This window comes from Diachasmimorpha longicaudata, chromosome 1, assembly GCF_034640455.1.
Source record: "Diachasmimorpha longicaudata isolate KC_UGA_2023 chromosome 1, iyDiaLong2, whole genome shotgun sequence".
Classification (NCBI taxonomy): domain Eukaryota; kingdom Metazoa; phylum Arthropoda; class Insecta; order Hymenoptera; family Braconidae; genus Diachasmimorpha; species Diachasmimorpha longicaudata.
In genome coordinates this window covers 12,695,743-12,716,087 of record NC_087225.1, presented here as the reverse complement: position 1 = coordinate 12,716,087, position 20,345 = coordinate 12,695,743, and the positions used below count along the sequence as shown (strand labels likewise).

Here is a 20,345-nt window from a genome sequence, read left to right as displayed (position 1 = left end):
ATTGAAATGAAAGAGCTTTGATTTCTGGAATCCACCCCTTTGTCATAATTAATTAAATAAATTAAAGTAGATCTGGATCTCGATATCGTTGCCCATTTCAATTACGAATTATTGCAAGAGTAATTAAAATGCCGAGAAAAATAAATCCGCGCAATTTTACTCAAAAATGAAGACTCAAATGATGATAAATGGAAAAGTAAATTTAACAGAAATCCCTAAAGAATTTCCTTTCGCAATAATTTAAAAAATTCTTCTCAGAACTTTCCCCTTCTTAATTGTGAACGCCCCATGTCATCCGGGTCCCCATGACACACCTCACCCCAATATTTCCCCCTTATTCTAACAGATACTCGAGTGACATTTATATCCTGTCAGTCTTGATTCCTCCTGAGAATATAACACGAACGCGATACTAAACTGAGTTTTCAGTTTATACATAGATATTTTTCTCCCTCGTTTTAACCGCCCGGTTCGCGTACACAGGATACTCCTCACCGAAGAGTTAACTTTCTTGCTCCTATACTCCTTCACATCTCTCTCTCCCTCTTACCCCTTCACCCTCCGCCACGGTCCCGTACCGAAGTGGCCCTCGGGAAACGAGTTTCACTAGAATCGAATTTACGAGGAGTGATGAGGAGCTCAGTGGTACAAGTCTATGTGTGTGCAGCCCAGTTCAACTTTTACAGTGTTTCACTTGCTTTTAACCCAAACTAAATCGTACCACGGAGGATGATTTCGAGGGGGTGGGAGAAAGTATCACGTTACTACTGTAATAATACTGAGCACTAATTTCCTGAATATATATGTATATATATATATCTCGGCCTATTCAATTCAACCGCAGACGCAGAGTTCCAGTTTTCTGGGGGGAAATTATGAGGATGGGTAATTGTTATTCCAGAGGAGTAAGTTTGAGATTCATTCAATTTATTTCCAGGATCAATGGAAATTGAATAATGAATTATTCAATGTTTAGTGTTATCGGATAAAAGGATAGATACGTGAATTTAAGGAATTTTTTTATAGAGATGCACAGAGAAAAATTTTTTATATAAATTACCGTACCGTTCTGTGAAAGTGCATCATGAGTTATAGTTACCTCCTTTTTATCCTGACACTTAGTAAAAATCAATATAGGATGATTACATTTTATGGTAGGTTAGACAAATTGTGTTCTGATAAAAATGAAAATTATTGTGCGGTTGGAGTAGAAGTTAATGGATTGAGAGAATAAATTTCCGAGGTGTCAGAATAAAATGTCTCTAATCATTCTTAATAAAATATTTCTCATTATATGAATAAATGTCCAGCTCAGTATCTCGCTTCCTATTTTGAATATAGAAAAGTTGTCTTTGCAATACCAGTAAATTGAAATCAGATTCTCCTAACTCTCGAAATAAATAAGAAACTTCATAATTATTCTGAAAACTAATTATCACGACTTTCTTAAAGATTATCCCCCAATTATCACGGGCATCCCGACAAATAGGCAGCCGCTCCGCAAAAACACCGGCAATGTCCTATCGAAATAAAAAATAAAAATTAAACTCGGTCTGATTTAGCTGAAAGTGCACTCGACTGTACTATAAATAGAAGACGTCTGCTCCTCCTTCCACTTCAGCCAGCCAATTCCCCCATGTTTTTTCCTCCCCTTCTCAATCCTCAACCTCCACCCTTTCACAAAAATACCACCACAATATTCGTCTGTTATTTATCAACCGGAATGATTCACTGTACTCGTGTAAAGAGAAAAAACCACGAAATTCATTGTCATCAGCAGTTTCATTCAATTGCACTGAGTATTTCCCCAACAAACCTACCATAAGATGGAAGAAAGAAGAACGGAAAAATAATTTCAACCAAAATATAAAATCCACTACATTTAATTCGCGTAATTATTCGTAATTCCATTTAGGGTCCAGACTCTTACACAAAAGTTTAAAAAATAACTTGGATATCGTCAATCAATAATCCCCCGATGTCAATTAAAACCCAGGAGGATTTATTTCAAAATCTGCAAATCTATCGAGAGCCCTTGAATAATCTTAAATCCATTCGTAAAAGGTTATGTACTCAGGTTATTTATTTTCTTCACAACAATATATACTTGAGTCGAGAGGCGCGCCATGAATGTTTCATAGGATTCTTTATTATTTCCCTTTTCCGGTCTGTTGCTGTTGGTCTCGCCTTTTACCCCCTCCCTTTCTTTTTATACCCATCTGTATAGCACTACCGCGTATTCAATATCGTTGAGGGTTGCGGGACAGGGTAAAGGGGTAGGTGAGAGGGATGTCGACGGGTACACGGGGATTACCCAGGGATAAGCGTCGGTGCTGGGTTTATTTTTCATTTTACTCGCAGGTAGATTCAGCATTCAGAATAAAGAAGTCTCTCGGTGAAACTTTCGAGTTTACCAAGTGACTTTTTTAAATGAGAAATATTCCTCATCCTCTCAGCACTCACTTTGTTTTTGTCTCTGCCGTTCATTGACTCTCTCGTTAAATTGCCTGGGAAATTATTGGAGGCCAGTAAAAATGAATGCCGTATATCCCATGAATAAATAAATTTTATAAATTGATTCCCCTGACGCACTGAGAAAGAAAACTTTTTATCAAAATTCTTCGAGATTTTTTTTTAGCTCATGAAGTTGTCAATAAACGCCGTGAAATGATTGTCATAAAATCCATTCTTTTCCAAAAAGTAATATTTATTACCCTGCGAGCAATTAGACCAATCGAAAATTTTTATCGCTCGGCGAAACCCGATGTTCATGAGGTGCCCCAACATTCGACCAGAATTTTCGATTAAAAAAAAAACGCGGTAGAAAATACTCTGACCCCTGAAATCGCTGATCCGACGATTGTCAATACAAGTGACCCCGCCATCAACGGATGAAAACAACTGACCCGCATAATTCAATTTATCATTGGTCATGGAGAGTGGCTTCACAGTCCAATAATGTAAGGGTCTCTGTATATGATACGGCTGTGGCACAGCCAATGCTCTCAAGCTCAGCTTCGTGCTCAGAATTTTCTCGGTATCTTATTTCCTCCACTTTTCCTCACTGTCGTTCTTCGGTAACCGTAAAATGCACTAGCAGAATGGATTTCAGACATTCCTCTCAGCGAGTTAAAATTTCTCTTTATGTTGTCACAGAGTTGAGATCTCCGAAGGATGGAAATATGAATTTTTCATCAATAGGGGTGACGAGAGGGAGCGACGGCTCAACGTGCCCGAATCTGTCAAACTAAATTGATATTTGATCGTTTATTTATTTTGCTTCTCAAAGAAAAAAATCACTAGACACTACCCCATTTCGTCCAAATTCGCAAATGCTATTAACCTTTGAAAATAAATCATATGAAATTCAAAATAAATACTCAACACAATGAAAACGTTTCTGATTTTTGCGATTGTTTCGCTCCTTAAATTTTCGGAATCTCTGCTTCAACAATTGACAGATAATACTCAACTGTTTCCAAAATTTTCTCGCGAATTATAGTCCCTCACAAAACGACAACTTTGAATAAATCAACAATCGCTAATTGCGCTAATGGAGCAGCCGACGAACTCCCTTGTAAGTAAGTACACCTTTTCAAGATGTTTAAGGGTTTTTAGACGCCCTCCGGGCGTCGTGAATGAGGGAGAAATACCGTAAGCCTAGCCGATTGCTTGGAGTAGCTAATGAGACGACTTAATTGTCGTCACCAAGAGAGTCCTCGACCATCGATGGGAAGCATTCAGTGTCGTTTAATCGGCCGACGCGTCTGAATAAGCGCTCATCGTGATACACGAGGAAAATCACAGGAAAGGGCATGAAGGGGTTGGGGGGGTGTGTGCTCATTTGGATAATGCATGCACCAACTTTGAAATCCAAAACCCGGTGCACTTGTCGTGCCTTGGCGTCTGCTTGCCTAGATCCCATAAAGAATGGAGAGCCGCGAAGGAGCGTTGAAAGACGCGCAATCCTCGACATTTCATCGGATCGCCCAGTTCCTTCGTTAATTAAAATAGTAGACCCATCTATTATTCTTCATTGCTCTTTGTAATTTAAAACGCAACCGCATTTTCTTACATCAGGCATTTCAACGGTATTCTAAATAGCGGAGCATGATGCAGTCGAATGAGGATTCTTTAATTTACTGCGGGTGAATTTATTTCGTTCCTTTGGTGTCTCCGCTCGGAGAAAAACAAAAGGATTATTTTTTTAATTAGACTCTCGGAGCTAATAGAATAATCCATTGTTGATGTGGAATATGTCTTCGCTTTGACGGCTGTCACTGGTGTAAGAATCATTGGAATTTTCGGGCACAAAATATTTTAGGGGTTTGGACAATCATATATTGACGCGAAGGAATTTAATAAAAATATTCAATAACAGCGGGTGAATAAATGATCCCATGAAATGCCTGGAGATGAATTTTTAACAAATATTACTCTATCGTAACGTAAAAGCATCCTGAGTCATCGTGATCCCATTTCTATTCCGAAATATTCCAGGGTGAAATAATTTTATTCTTCCAAACCAGCAATTTTTACTCAATGGACACAGTAGTTCTCTTTTGTCAGGATTCCATAGACTAAAAGAATGATTTTTATCGTACAATTCTCTCCGGGTATGAGAATTATTTTTTTTTGAATTTCCGAATTATATAAATATCGACGGAGTTTTCACTCTTATCTGGCGTTCTTTATTTCAATTAAAATGTAATTTCGATCCCAATCGATTGGCGCATAAAATTTATATCGCACTCCCAATCCATAAACCCTCCCACGGCAATAATTTTTTACTCAGACATGTATTGTTGAATTCTACCACCGAATGGATGCCCCTGAATGGCCGTTTTGGCGTAAATTCCACGAGGGAGAACTGAGGAATGATGTGATTCCTGGATCACTGTCTCACTCCCTCGGACAATCTTCCCGTCCCACCGGCACAATACCCTTGTATCAATGCCACTCTCCTGTCCGAGAACGTTTCCGTGATTGAGACACCTGAGATCGGATTTCGGGGAGGGAATCGAGGTTTAACTACACACCATTGGAATGACAATGAGATTGTACTCGACGATGTTATGCAGTTGTGAGACATTTGCGGAGAATTGGAGACATTTAGAGGCACCAGTCTCGAGGGATTTGAATCGTTTGTGGAATTGCCCGAGTCACAGAATTTGCTTTCTAACAGTGATGACGAAATACTGCGCAAAATCGTGATAAGCCTATTCTCCCGTTGTGTACCATCAACCATCAACTTGTGAATTTCCTGGACAAGCACGGTAAACTCAGTCTCATTTGACCTGCACTGTTTCTACTATCCAGGAAAAGTCCACTTGATGCCTCGTAAATCCCCTCATTGTTTTCGTATCCTCGTTCCCATCCTAAGGGGAATCACGGCTCTACAACGGGGGTAAATCGGACAAATCTGACGTTCCAGTTCAATCCAATTTCTTATTTTCTCGTTCAATATTTTCTGAATTGTATCGGAAACACGGAGATATATGTTTTTTCATAACAATTACCCCAACATTCTATCAAAGTATATCCTGAGTCATCGATACTTTATTTATAACCCGAACCTGGAGGGATAACATTTAGTGCACCCTCCTCTCCACACGATTGCGGATTATCATAATTAATTCCTATTTTGACTTCATTTATTGGTAGGAGACGACAATGGATTTTTTAAATCGCGAACAACTGCAATGCAATTGATAATCAATGGAAGATCGATTATATATATTTAAAACCGAATAACTAGTGGTACAACGTCAATTGCGTATTGTCTGTTCGAATGACAGGAATCAAATGTTAAAAAGCGTCCGGGACCGCCGATTGTGAAACTATCGGATTTTTTTTTACAATTTTTGTACCGTGCAAATGGAGCTTTTATCAAAAAGTTACTAATCTGAAAATCTCCACACCCGTAATAAAATTTTTTCCTCTGCGTAATATCAAAAATTAAAAAATCGATTCCCCGCAGAACGAATAAATACCGACACCCTGCGGATGAAATATAGTTGCAGTTGAATAAAAAAAAGTTTGTTTTACAAATCCATTACCTCGGATTTTTTTTTTGTCCATGGAAATCGATGCAAATATGATGCAAAATTCAGCGCTTCAGGGGCACGAATTCACCCCGGCATAGCCGGTGCCATGCACAGCGATGCCATGATAAATTAATCCTTAACGTGCCTCCCCGTTAATGCGCATTTAATGGGACCCCTCTTTGTATCCCTGGACAGACTCACCCGAATTCCACTCCCTCTAATGAATCCTCTTTGAATTCATACTCCGGTTCTTTCATAATGTGCCCCATAATGATGAATTATTTTATTAGTCTCTGATTACGACACTCGGTAAATACAGGTAAATGAGTGATTTCAATCGTTCAATGTTCCGGGGTTGATCAATTACGGGATTATTCATGTTTGGGTTCTGTGAACCGCGGCCAAGGTGGATTTATCGGTGAATTGGATAAATTGTGGTTACACAGCGGAATTCATTACTTATTCTCTGGTCCCGATGTGTTGCTTTCGTTAAAATTATTACGGAATTTTCTAGGAGCATATCATCCGTTCAACTATACATTTTATTGCAAATATGCTTTTGCTCATGGACAGAGAGACCCCAAAATTTTCCAAAAATAGCCCATTTGATTTTGCAATATTTGTTCAGTTTACTTCGTGTGAGTCAATATTGCGGCAATGATATTAATAATTTGTTTTATCAATGATTTTTGAGACAAATGATATTTTAAGAACTCAATTTAAATAGATCACCAGTAATTTGCTAGTATTATTGAATCGTTACTGGATAAAGCGAATAATTCTCCGCGGAAATCACCAAAATGAATTTTAACAAATCAACAAAATTTTCTGAATTATAAATGTCTGTAGAAATGCCAATCAACGTTATGATTTAGTGAAGAACAATCCCAGGATACTCGTACAACATTACATTCCAGTTTTTTAATCTGAACTTCGCGAAAAAGTTTGATTCTGTGGTTATCTCACCGCAAGAAATCTCGAGAAACCCAACGCCGGATGGGACGTATTTTCAATCCGGAAGCGGAAATTGATCGGTTCCCAGAGACTTCCGAGGGATGAAAATCAGTACGAGAAGTAGTGGCTAATCGTCGGCATGAACTCGCACAATTTTTCCTCATCCCTTTGTCAATTTTTTTCACGAAAACACGTATCGATGTCAATTGCAGCGTAAAGATAAATCGTTTTCCCCCCTCTGAGACACAAGGACCGCGGCTGGCCACAACTGTGAGCGGTTTGGAAAACAAAAGATTCAGGAAGTGGTGAGAAGTGAGTGGGGAAAATCGTAGGAAAAATGAAGGACGATGTGGGCAACGAAATTTGAGACAAAAAGGTTGAAAAGAACTATCAGAGGTAGGTAACACTATACGTGTCTGTTTTCCAAATTGTGAAAGATCGTGGCTTGCACTTGCTCGGAAGAAGCAAATGAATGGTGCTGCGTGTCTGAGAGGATAAATCACGTACTGACACGCCAACAGACCGAATGGGAGATCATCAATGAGGGCAGCTAAGATTGATTGGAGTCAAAGAACTACTTCTTTTGATTTTCCTCAGAATTAAAGGTTTACAGAGGAAAAAAATTCCAGGGAAAATGGTCCAGTGTTTGACTGAATAAGCCCTTAATAAATTTTTAAATGTCCCTTAAAAAATATGACCCAATCAACAATTAACGATAATAATTATAACTTCACTGGGTGCTCCATCCCCCTGACATAAACACGCATATTCATTTTTTTATTCAATGAAAATGTAAATAAATAATTGCATGTCAGCGAAAACTTGCCCATTTATTGGCCACAAGGGACGTATTAAATGAATAAAGTAAGCCATTACCCGCTTGTTTGGTCATGAAGTACATAGATATTTCCCCTCTTTGTGTCTTCGCATACTTTGGACAAACGTTGTATCAATTAACAAGTTGCTCCAAGCATCCGAAAAATGAAACACAAAGGATAAAAAAAAACCTCCATTGGATAAACGATTCCCCTATAAGTGGTTTTATTTCAAAAATACTGGGAATAGGATATACAAGAGCAAACACATGGAGAGTAACCATTCTCCCATGTTCTCTATAACCAACGGCTTCGGTACGTTCGCGTAAACGATGTGTAAACGCGGTCACACACGCAGAATTAGAGAATTCTGGGATACAGTGATGGGGCTCACTCGTGTGCAGTCATGTTGCAAATGCAATGACAGGAAAAAAAAGTGGGGAAAAAAAAATTTATGATTTTTTTTTTCATCTACGAGCAGAGACGAAATGAAAGAATTTTCCCACTAAACTCTCTCTCGATTTGTTTTTTCTATTAATTAAATCATCGTTTGAAGTTGATAATTAAAAATTCGTCAATTTTTCGCGATAACGAACAATACATTCCTCATTAGTATTAATTACAACGAGACAGTCGGCACTCGTATTAATTTTTAATAAACCATTCACAAACACACTCAGATAAATTTGTGAGTTTAAAATTGCTGGATGATATTTATTACTCGCCGCAGCGCCCGTATATCATGCGATATAAATTATAATCTATCCTGTCTACAGTGATAATGATCATCACGATTAAAAATAAATACATGTAAAACACAAGAGCATTAATAATCAACCGTATTAGATAGATAAACGAAATACGATGAAATCAAATAAAACTGACATTGGCGTTCTCGTAACACAGCATTATGTTGCTTCGTGACGATGACAAAAGTTACGCAAATATGATGGAAGGCCCGCGGACGAGGGCATAAATTTTCTCGGCTGGTGAAAATAAAGACTAAGGAATAGAAGAAAAATTCGTTTCACCGGAAAATACGATGCTGTGAAGGAACGAGTTGGAAAAATATGAAAGGAGTGGGAGCGTTATACAATGGGTTTTTATCGCACACGCTCGTCCTACATTTTTCCGTAACTTTTGAGAAAACGACTGTTGAAATTTCGCCCAACGCGTTTCTCAGCATTTCGGAGATAGAAATTCAAGAGAAAGAATGAACACTCGTTTTTGTAGACAATTGTTTCTGGAATTAACCGGACTAAAAGTTGAGTTGCAGATTATTTTGCGATGTTTAAGAGGGACCTGTGATTGAATGACATAGTTTAGCCCTCGAGAACAGATAACGATTAATCAAAAAACACTATTTGACGTCACGTATTAAGCTAACAGAAGTTTGTTAGCGAATGTTACACAGAATAGCTGTCCGTTTATTCCCGAAATTGTGATTTCAAGCTTAACATTCTGTCTGGTTGCGATTGGTTTTCAAAGAATAATCTAACAATAACCCCTGAAGCTTAAAAATTATCTGATATTCCCATAAAGCTTCTCTATGAATAACTAATCGTGTCAAGTGACACAGGACAATCCCCGGTATCCGCTCGAATTATTTTAATCCGCGAAAAAAAATGTTTTATGTGTTCAAAGTATTTGGGAATTATTTTCAAAACAATCTGCATTAAAATTGGAATTATTTAATCATCACCACTTCCCTAGTGACTTTTGTCATTTTTTGATTGCATTTGATTTTTTAGTGAATTTATATAACGAGTGTTCAATCGGCGAATTGTTTGGCATCATGCGCTGCCACTAAATTCCATTAATGGACACACACGATATTTATTAAACAAAAAAAAAATAAATAAAGAACTCAATGGTAAAAAGTCAATTCAGTGGACTCACTTGTTATACAGGACAATGTCCGGCCGCCATATGTGGTCAGAAGGCACGTGTAGCATATGTACTCCCCCGTACTCCTTCGGCTCCCATCGCAGCTTGTAGTCGTACCATGACTTGAACCAACCAATAAAAAAAATAAATATTTGAGAATTATTGACATGTTAGAGATTGAATTTTTTTGGTTTGAATATTTCATTTCATTATAACTTTGGCTCATTCGCCTGTTCATTAATTCTCCCCACGGTAATCAACGGGATGAGTGACGTACTCGTTAACTAAAATGTCAATCGCAACTTTCGTTCAATAATAATTTAATCTTGATGAAATTAGCGTTTGCCATGAAAATGAAAAAAAAATATATTAAATTATGGATCGTGGCACTTTTATGGCAATTATTTTTAGCGTTCGAGTCTTTTCCTTTTTCCCTCAGTAATGAATTGTTAATATCTAGCCAGGTCTCGTCTCCAGTCACCACCCAGTCGAGGAAATTATCCGTTATTAATTTTAAAAAATTATAGAACTATCAGTGAACGTATAACATCAGTAAAATTGCTAATCTGAAAAATATCTATCAAAAAACTTCTAGAGAGTTACGAAATTTGTTTCTGTTGTGTCCTCCGCCAACTGCGTTCAATGAGATGGTATTGACCGGCCCCTTAAATTTTCTCTAAAAATTCCCTCAGTTCAAATACACGAAAACCTCTTTCTCAGCTATTTCCGAATCAAGCCATAAACCACGTATCGCAATAAAATAGATCAGCGACTTCTCCGGCAGCAAGAAAACCAAGTAAATACGTTGTGTCACATAAAAGTATTCGATGTAATCACAAGAATAAATGCTAGCATCTATTTTTACTCTCGCACGAGATTCATCGAAGCGAAATATAAATCTGTATCAAACTCCCATTGATATTGGTGCACGGTCGAGTGCGTAAGGCGTTGCAAGCGAAGCGATAAAACGAAAGGTTTTTACCCGTCTCCTCATTTCTCTACCATTCCCCTAACTGCACATTTCCACCGTTCGTGTTTCGATGAGACGAATCCCTCCCACTCTGACTATACTCATACGTATCCACTCGGCCGAGACGTTTTATACTAGTTCCATACACCCATCTATAAACTCAACATTGGCTTACATCTTGCAGTGACGGTGCGCAATGCCAACATGTATCCATACATCCAAGAGAAAACGAGGCAAACGAAAGATACGACACGACGTAAAAATGAAGGCGACTGAAAGGACGGTTGCTATATACGTGGCAAAAAAAGGAGAAAGAGATGTGTATCGAGCTGAGAAGAAATTGTGCAACAAGCCGAGCGCGAGAGATTTTTATGAAGTTGAACGACCGTACCACACGCGACCTACTGTCAACCCGGGTCATGTTTTTGACTGGCTGAAAAATTTATGGCTGATACAGCGTCTGGCTTCACGTTTATGTCCTTTCGAAATTGATGAATCGAGGCTTTCAGTGTTTTTCTTGGTGAAGCATCGAACATCCATCAATTTTTAACAATGTTGGAATTTCAATTTAGCTATTTCGATTTTCACATCAAAGTTTGCCCGAATTTCGGTTCCGCAAAAATGGGGTAGATGGTTTTTTAACGAATTTCGAAGGGTAGTAGTTCAATTTTACAATAATTGAATTAGTCGTTCAATAATAAAAGAATAATCCGCGGATATTCCATTAACAAAATGATTTGAAATTCACTGTAATATATTCAATATTGAAAATTATAAGATTTTATTTTTCTTTTGAATTTCAAGACTATTGATTGAATAATAAAGAGCATTTTAAATGTAGCTTTGTTTCAATAAGCTATAAATCATTTTAAAATTTATATGGGGACCATACAGGGTGGTCATCAGTGGAGGACTTTTAAGGAATTTGAATACCTTTGGTCACTCCTCATGGGCGACTTTCTTAGGTATAAGAGGATTCTTTGCTGGTTCGTTTCTACTTCATCTTCTTCAAATTTAATCACTAGCACACCAACCACTTCGTTGAGCGAACCGCGATCGACTGACTCCCGTGGGCCAGTTGCGTGCCTTTATAAACAGTCTAGTGCGCAGAAAATCGTGATTGGCTCGGCGCTGTGTACGGAGCACGGGCTCTGATTGGTCGGTTCCTCAGGAGTGGGGATAATATCCCAGCAGGTGCCAGAGTCCCAGAGAAAAAAAAACGGGAATTGACTCCGAATGAATTACTCTTGATAAGTCATTTTTATTGAAAGATTTTTTGAGTTTAGAGAAGGATGAGAAAGAATTTTGAAAATAGACGAAACTTTAGCTTACAGAAAATTATTTTCCTGTAACTATCGCAGTCGTGGTTGAAGAGTGTATGACAGAAGAGGAGAACCCATTTTCGGGCGACAAAATTCAAAGATTGGCTCCAGATGCCGATGAGTCTTTTACGCTGAGAAATATTTTTTCTGGGTTTTGTTGGAAATTATAAAGCAAATTAAATAATCTTCGACTCTCCATATACTGATGGAGAATAATCGACCATTTCCTAAATTTTGAAATTTTTATACTTTGATTTTTCATCTGTGACCAGCATTCTTCGAAGTGATATTTATTTGTTCAAATGATTGTGACTCAATTTCAATTTAGAATTACGGTGGAGTTATAAACCTGTACCGAATGCTAAGACCAAGTAACAGTAGCTGAGAAATATATACCATTAGGTCACCCTTCATATTTAATGTTGAAGGCCTACGCTCCCCATAACGTAATAGTTGCTTGCCAAAAAATAAAGGCTTCGTAGATAAAATTTCAGCAGATCATTCTCTTCTGTTAAGAATCTACATATGTTATACTCTTGTTCTCTTCCTTCTTGTTTCCAAATTTTTTCTTCATATTTCTTCTGCTTCTAAATCTGTTACTAAGTAGAACTGATGAATATGAGTGAAACGGTTGAGTGACGTTCGTTTTATAAGTAGTCTGTTCCGCGAAGAACTCTGCTTAGCCCAGCGCTGCGTACAGTTGCTCCAGATCTCTCCACTCCTTATTATTCAGCTTCTTTCTCCTCCGCGATGTGACTGCGAGTACGGCTAGCGAGTATCTGAGCCAAGCGGTCGAGTTGCGCACGTTTTATAGAGCGGTCTATTGCGCAAGCATTCTGATTGGCTCGGCAGTGTATACGGCTGCGCCCACGCTCATTGGCGCTGTTCTCAGAGGTAGGGAGAGCAGACGAGCGCGGCTATCTCATCCGCCAGAAACGAAACGTTTCTTTCTTGACTGAATCAACCTCGGTCTCAGAAGTCATTTTTATTGAACAGTTTATGAATTTCAAAGAAAATAGAAAACTCATGAGTTCTTTTATATAAAATCTTATCCACGATTCCTATCTCTGAAATATACATTCAGCTGGTAATAATATTTCAAAGAATGTTTGACTGCACTCTACAAACGATCAAGTTTTTTCCTCTTATTGGATCTACATGAGAAAATCACGAGGCACATCAAAAGTGATTTATTTCCTCTCTGGATGGTGAAGTTCTATTTCTTAAGGTGCAGAAGCTGTAAAATATATCTACTTTAAATCTTCACACTTCTTCGGTTCTAATAAAATACCCCCCCCCCCCTCATAAAACCACTAAAAAGAAACATTCCACGTTCTCTCTAAATTATAAGACACGTTACGATGAGTTACTTGCATATCATAAATATTCAAAGTCGCGAGAAGTGTAAAACCCTGTCCTTAAAAAAACAAAATTGCTATCGCGAGGTCGAAGTTATCTAGAACGGAAGATTTACAGCGTTTTCCACCTTCTACCAAAGCTGCGAGTGAGATCCATTGGACATTATTTGTAGCATGCAGAGTATATGCGTGAGAAACCTTGAGCGCGTAGTTCTTTCTTTATTTATTTTCACTGTGTACTCTATTCCGAAAATCAACCGAAATTTATGTGCTTGCCCATGTGACGCTGATAGCTGTTATAAACCGTATGAGATCCTCACAAAAATGTTAACAGGCTGATCCACTGCTAGTCGTTCATTGGCTATTCTCGCCGAGCCTCACCATCTTTCACCGCCGTTAAAGCGTGAGCAGCGCCAAATGTCACAAACGAAATATCAAAAAAAGAAAAAGAGGGCAATCCACGCTTGCAGGGTCGGAAAAAGTTTGATCGTTGTGTTACTAATGCGAGAGATTTTCTCTAACGAAAAACAAACATCCGCCGGGGATCTGAAATGTTCGGTAAAATCATGGAAGTTTTTGCGTATTTGTGGAGATTTCATTCGGGACAAGTATTCACCGTCAACATTTTCCAATTTAAACTCCTGATAAACACTGACAAAAAAATGTATTCACGACTCGTTATTTGTTGCAGATGAAGATTTCAAGGCTTCGTTTTTCTATGAACATATATTATTTTTTATACTATATTTGGTGATCGCAATGTGGCTGCCGTGTGGTAAGTCCCATTTTTTTATTGATCAGTGAAGTGGTCCTGTCTTACGCCGTCCTCTACATATCCATTACCTTTCCTTTCTTACCACTACCCGCAGCTCAATCGTCCGCTTCATTCACTGAATTGGCACCTAATAATGAATAATGCAACATCTCCACAATCTCACTCGATCACCAAGATCTACACCTCTACGTCGTCTCGCGTTAAACCATGCGGGTCATTGCGGTTATAACTCACCCCCGAGTGACACCTCGCTACCCTAATCCGGCCTCTAAAAAACCATACACTAAGACAGATGATGAAAGAAGCTCTTTCGCCTTAACAAAAACCTCGCCCGACACCTCTTATCGTCGACTACCCCAGGTTATTACCTTTATATCTCTGCGTCGTGCTTGTTAATATCGGAAACTTAATGAGAATTTCTCATAGCGAATGTGTTACGTTAGACTGTACCTTGTAGACTATGGAATTCCCGTTATTCCCAACGGCTGCTAGAGAGCAGTGTTGGAAGTTGAGCCTTCTCTCTCAGACCTCCTACCCTACCATTGTTGTACGTATATGTAGGCTTGTCATTACTACCGAGAGTTGCACGTACTGCCAGTGAGTGGAGACACTGCAGCTGCAGGCAACCACATTTGCACGGTCATGTTATGTGTGTCTAGACGGGGGATTGGAGTTGAGATAGCTCGATGTACGTGCACCACGGGGATGAGGGAGAGGAGGAGGAGGAGGGCAGAGAATTGAGGGAGGGTGGTTGGGAGAGGGAAAGTACGGACGTTGAGGGATGACGTGTTGTGTGGAAATCATCCCAGTGGAAATTGGCTTATGTCACAAGCACTTTGATTTTGAATAAATATTGTGACTGAGATTACTCCCGCGATGTCGTGAAGGGAGTGCTCAGGAGGCGGTCAGATAACGTTTCCCGTAGGTGGCTGATAGGCAAGAATAAATTAATAGGCGCACTCGGAGAAGAACGCGAGTTCCTATAAATTTTGGAGAAAATACAAAACGAATATATTCACCGTTTGTAATATCTGAGACAAAAATACTCTAACCCGCCGTATTCTCGATCTTCACTACCTTCACTTTATTTTTTTTTCCGTAAATTGGCAGTGATTGGTATGAGGTTAAATTACCTTGTGCGAGATATATGTATAGTAAACTACGTGAACGATATTTGAATCCTATCGAGAGCTATCACCCCAGGGCGGGCAATACCGTTCGATCGACTGGCTTTCGTTTTCTGCCTATTTTTTTTATATTTCAGAATGCACTGATGTCTCTCGATATTCCGGTTATAACGCATTACATAGTGAACGCTGCCAATAGAATTTTTACATCCAGATTGAAGTTTTAGAATGATGTCTAAAATTGAAATTCTCTCCCAGCCACGGATTGCTAATATAAATCAAAAAATTTAAATCAACCAAAAACCAGAATTCAGTGAATCAAAGGAATTAATTCCGAAAGGTCGGTTGTAACAACTGAAGAATCTGAATAAACGGCAAAGTCAAACGGAGATGCAGATGTACGTTAATTGAAACGAGATAATTATTTTTTAATTGTCCCTGGTACCGTTGCCCTCGTTGATTCCGGACTCCCTATTGTTAGTTTACCGTTGGCCTTTTTGTATCAAGGCAAGTTGTTTTTTACCAGAGCACTTAGTTTCAGGTAGAGCTTTCCGGAAATTCCGAGTGTCTGCGCGCCATTGTATACATTAACTCAGCACCGGAACCTGCAGTTTAATGGGTGGGTCCTTTGCAGTTATTCGATACGACGGTTTTATTCAATAGTTGGGTTCTTCATTGTTTGAGTGGAGTTGACTTCTTTCCATTTTCATTTCTCTTCTCCGCTAATTATTCCTTTAGCGAGGTAATGGCCGAAAAACGTAAGTTTTTTATTTTCACGAAGTTAACTTGTTTGAAATCCACTATTGGTTTGAAGAAATTATCTGACTTCTGGAGATCAGCGAAAATCTTTGATATAAGTCTCTCTGGACGAGTGCTCTGCGTTTAGTTGCCGTATTTCGCCAACGTTGTACCAGCCGTGCGATGTATAAACTCTGAATGCTCAGCTCCGAATGTGAACAGCACTCCTGCGGGTCGTCTTTATATACCTTCCCAGCAGCAGCGAGTATGAGGGAACCCCGGTTCCGCCAATCAGATCCGCGGACAATGCAGAGATCTGATTGGCTGCGCTATCCCCCTCCACTTTCCGCGACTCCCGCGAAACTATATAAGGGGGGCCCCAAGCTAGTTGAGCTCATAGTCGAAGCAGTGAAGTTGTGGAGTGCACTCTTAGTGAAGCATTGAGTCAAGTGCGAACGCAATTACTGATGGCCGTGGAATTCTCCAAAGTGATGAGAAGGCCCTTCCATCATTCATTTTATAAATGAACAGTGTAAGCGTCCAATGTTATCAGCTTAATAGTTTTTAAGTAAAATATAATTATGGTATTCTACCACGAGCTGATCACAAAACAGTAAATTGTTGGGAATGACATGAGTACAATTCCTAATATTCTAATTATTGAGGAACTATAAAATCCTCGTGTTTAATGGCAAAAGTTTTAACTTGTACTTCGTGAAATTGAGCTGTTGTTTTATGTGATGACTACTTCTCTTTTATATCCTTATTTCTTATTCATTGACGTTTTGAAATTACCCATAAATCAACAACGAATTTTCCCGTGGAATCGTAAAATAAGTTCTCTTACCCTGCAACCAGGTGTGATCGGTTTGAAACTGCGGCTGCTTAACGGTCGACTTAATAAAACCTAATATTTATCCTCTCACATACGTAACCAGCGGATAATCAGTCTTAGTAAAATTTCTAGTTCCTTACTATCATTTCGGGCATAAGTCTTCTTCTCCGCGGATATTTGTACAACGCGTATGATCTCATCAATCTTTGAGTTATTTCTCAAATTATCTTCAATTTAATGCGATTTTATTGGCTGAAATGGCTGTGAAATTACCTCTTAATATTTCAAGAAGGGGATTAAAGTCATTCCGTCAAATTAACGGATATTTCATTGAGAATTCATTTCCAGGCAGACAAGCCTCAATAAATTGTATTAATAGATTATGAAACTCTTTCCAATACTATTCTCGTCGCAATGCTTACGCAGATCGCGCTTCTTTATTAACTATTGATTGATTTCTCAAATCATATTTTTATTTTATTTCAGGTTGTGCTTTCAAGTGTTTGTTGTGCACGTGAATTCGCTGGTGAGTCCTTTCAATGCGTGCTATTGCAGATGAACAGGGTATGCTGCTTACCTGTTCCACCCAAAGGTTAGTCGTCATGATTTGATTCTTCAAATTCTGAAACAAAAAAGAACGCCAGTGATGAAATTTTCAGTCACATCAGGTAGCCAAAAAAGTTCAAAAAATTGGGGGATACGAGATAGTTTTATCGAAAGCACTGCTTGGTGAACGTCAGTTTTAAATCTGGTCCAGTGGCCCTGGTACGAATGAATGTACCCGTGAGAGTGTCCGGACACTACTGAAATCGTTTTCGAGATCACCAGCATTCACATGCAAAACTCAACTCACCCGTTGAGTACAGTTTTACTCCCGAACGTGCGATAAAAAGTTGATCCAATTTTTTTTTCCAAATCCTTTTGACCCTTGATATCGGTACAGAGAATTCGCGAACGAAATTTCGTAATTGTCAATTCAATTTCTTCTTAGTAAAGAAAATGAATTTCCAACGGGATTTATTTTGTTTCATGCCTGTGCTCTACTTCTCTGGAGCAATATAAATTTTGTAAATTTTCAGGCTTGTTACTCGCTCGAAACTGGCGTGTAACACATAAGTTTTAACGAGTTTGATAGTTCTTCCGCGTTAGCAGTTCAAACTCGCCAACTGGAATAACACGTGATGGAAAGAATCAAAACGAACATTACTCCCGAAAATGAAGGGAAACACGTGCAAAACTGCGAATGATACAGCCGTTTGTATCGCGAAATTCGGCCACTCGAGTTGTTCAATTGATTTTGCAATAAAAATAATGAAATCCGGAAAACATTCATTTTCACACACATGTCATTCATGAAAATCGGTCATGACCAGAATCGTTCGTGTTAGTGTCCCATATAACTAATAATTGGTGATAAATTCATAAAAATTACGGGACTGTCGGCCTGATCAGGTAACTCACGATAAAAATTTTCATAATTAACTTACGAAAAAATCCGAAAAAAATGAAAAAAAATGAACATATTTCACTTTGATCCAGTCTCTCCTACCGGTACCGGTACTCTATATTTGCTTTGATCGCACTCCACGAAATATTCTGCATAATTGGAGAAGTCTGTACAATCACACAAATGAGAGTGATACGGATAAAGCACACGTGAGGTCTTTGACAAGTATTTATAACGGCAATGTGGAAAATCATTACGATAATTCAAATGAAATTAAATTGCCTCGATTAACGGTGTGAAAATGCGACACAGCACTGCGTGATGAAATTCATTTCATTAGAGCCATTGTAAATGTAACGCAAATCCCCCGGAATAACTGCTTCGCGAAACAAAAAGTCAGTAATTACCCAAATGAATCGCATTGACGTATGAAAATGGCGCGAGATATTGCTATTGATTCGCGGAGATTCTAGTGACAATAGAGAAATAATTATCGGGGATAGAACATCTCTGAGGGGTACGTGGCAACCCGAAGGTTGAATTAAGGTCAATTCAGTGAGGCGTGCAAATAAGATCAATGGGAGCTCAGAGAATTTGGGTTGATACCAAATCACTCGTACATCCTGCTGATGTGCACTATTCCCACTGCATTATCAGGAACTTCGTGAATGCAACGAAGTGCATTAGGCTGTATCTGAATTCAACAGTTTCAATTCAATGAATTCAATCATCGGTAGATTTATCATCCAGTGGCCAGTAATTTCGCCGTGTTTAATTAGTTAACATATTTGTGGAGCCATTCACACAATGAAATTCACTGTTTCATTACCTGAGCAAATGATATTCTCTATTTTGGTGAATCCTAATAGAACGCGCTAATTTTTATTTTTCAAATTCAACACACAGTTTTAACGATAGGTAATCACGCCTGGACAAATTATTTTTAATTATTACCATCAACATTTATCGAGCTAACTAGAAAGTAACCTATGGTGCAATGTAATTTTTTTTCTAAATTCGGGAACCGTTAAAAAACCTCTAAAGCCCCGAAGAACTTTTTTTCAAAAAGAAATCATTGAGTAAGAAAAATTTTGTGGTGGGTCCAACACGTGTACCGCGGTCCATGATTTACTAGCTGAATATTCAACGACCCGTGTGACGTAGAAACGTTTACGAGACACGAAGACAACCGCGCGGGTACCATTGGGTGGACAATGAAACAGAATGGAGTATAAAACGAAATAGAAAAAATTGGTAAAAATAAAACCCCTCAAGGAAATCCAATTTGTATCGTTGTTTCGCCGTGGAAACTTGCACTCTTGTCGAGCCAAGAGAGTTGGCACGGATAGGAGTTGTACATGCAGAACAGTCCCAATGCTCTTGTGAGCATTCCTGGGTTTTTCGGGGTCTCTGTGCCCGAGTCAAAATTTCACCGAGGTTTTCAACATGGTTCTAACGTCCACGGGCCAGTTTGCGACGTTGAAATCAGGTTGACCACTGTACATGCTCAATTCACGAATCAACTTACTTTCAACGTGCATATTGTCACTTATTTCCATTTATTCCGGATTTTACGTTGAATGTAAGTTGATCTTCGACCTACCCCTGACGTTCTTTCAACTTATTAGGTTGTAGGGGCAATTACCTTCCCCTTTCCCCCTTTCCGCCCTCATCGTCACTCCCTTCCCACCCTTCCTTCGCTAATTTTTTTCTTTTGCGCCCAGTTATAATTAATAAAAAATCGAAGTTTTTGTACTTGGTGGTGGTGGTAGAACCTGTTCCGAGTTCGGAATTGGCAAAATTGCAGATTTTGCATATATTGCACTGTGCTGATTTCCGGACTCGAAGGGACCTGATGTGTTGGAGGCTTGAGGATAGGAGAATGAGAATGAGAATTTTAATCCAGTCCTAATCTAGACGTTGAGAATACCCAATGTAAGTTAACAATATACTCAACTTACTCCCAAAATTACTGACGTTGAGGGTAGGTTGAGTATACGATGGGAAGTTGAGGGATTTTTGACGTACATGTATGAATAAGTTGACGTAGGTTGGAAATATGCTGAAGAT

The 20,345-nt window shown here is 38.8% G+C and overlaps 1 protein-coding gene across 8 annotated transcripts in view; it reads right to left on the bottom strand.

Moving 5' to 3' along the window:
• The window catches only part of Nachralpha4 (nicotinic Acetylcholine Receptor alpha4), a 157,442-nt gene that overhangs the window by 46,694 nt on the left and 90,403 nt on the right, over positions 1–20,345 (bottom strand). For 4 of the 8 annotated variants that reach the window (XM_064135078.1, XM_064135085.1, XM_064135071.1 and 1 more), the window contains 2 exons: positions 17,406–17,450; positions 9,716–9,825 (listed from right to left, as the gene is read on the bottom strand). In XM_064135078.1, coding sequence (XP_063991148.1) covers positions 9,716–9,825; positions 17,406–17,450 — 155 coding nt within the window. Of the gene's footprint in view, positions 1–9,715; positions 9,826–10,685; positions 10,744–11,606; positions 12,069–17,405; positions 17,451–20,345 lie in introns of those variants that run through there. The other 4 variants (XM_064135097.1, XM_064135108.1, XM_064135117.1 and 1 more) reach the window with 3 other exon arrangements.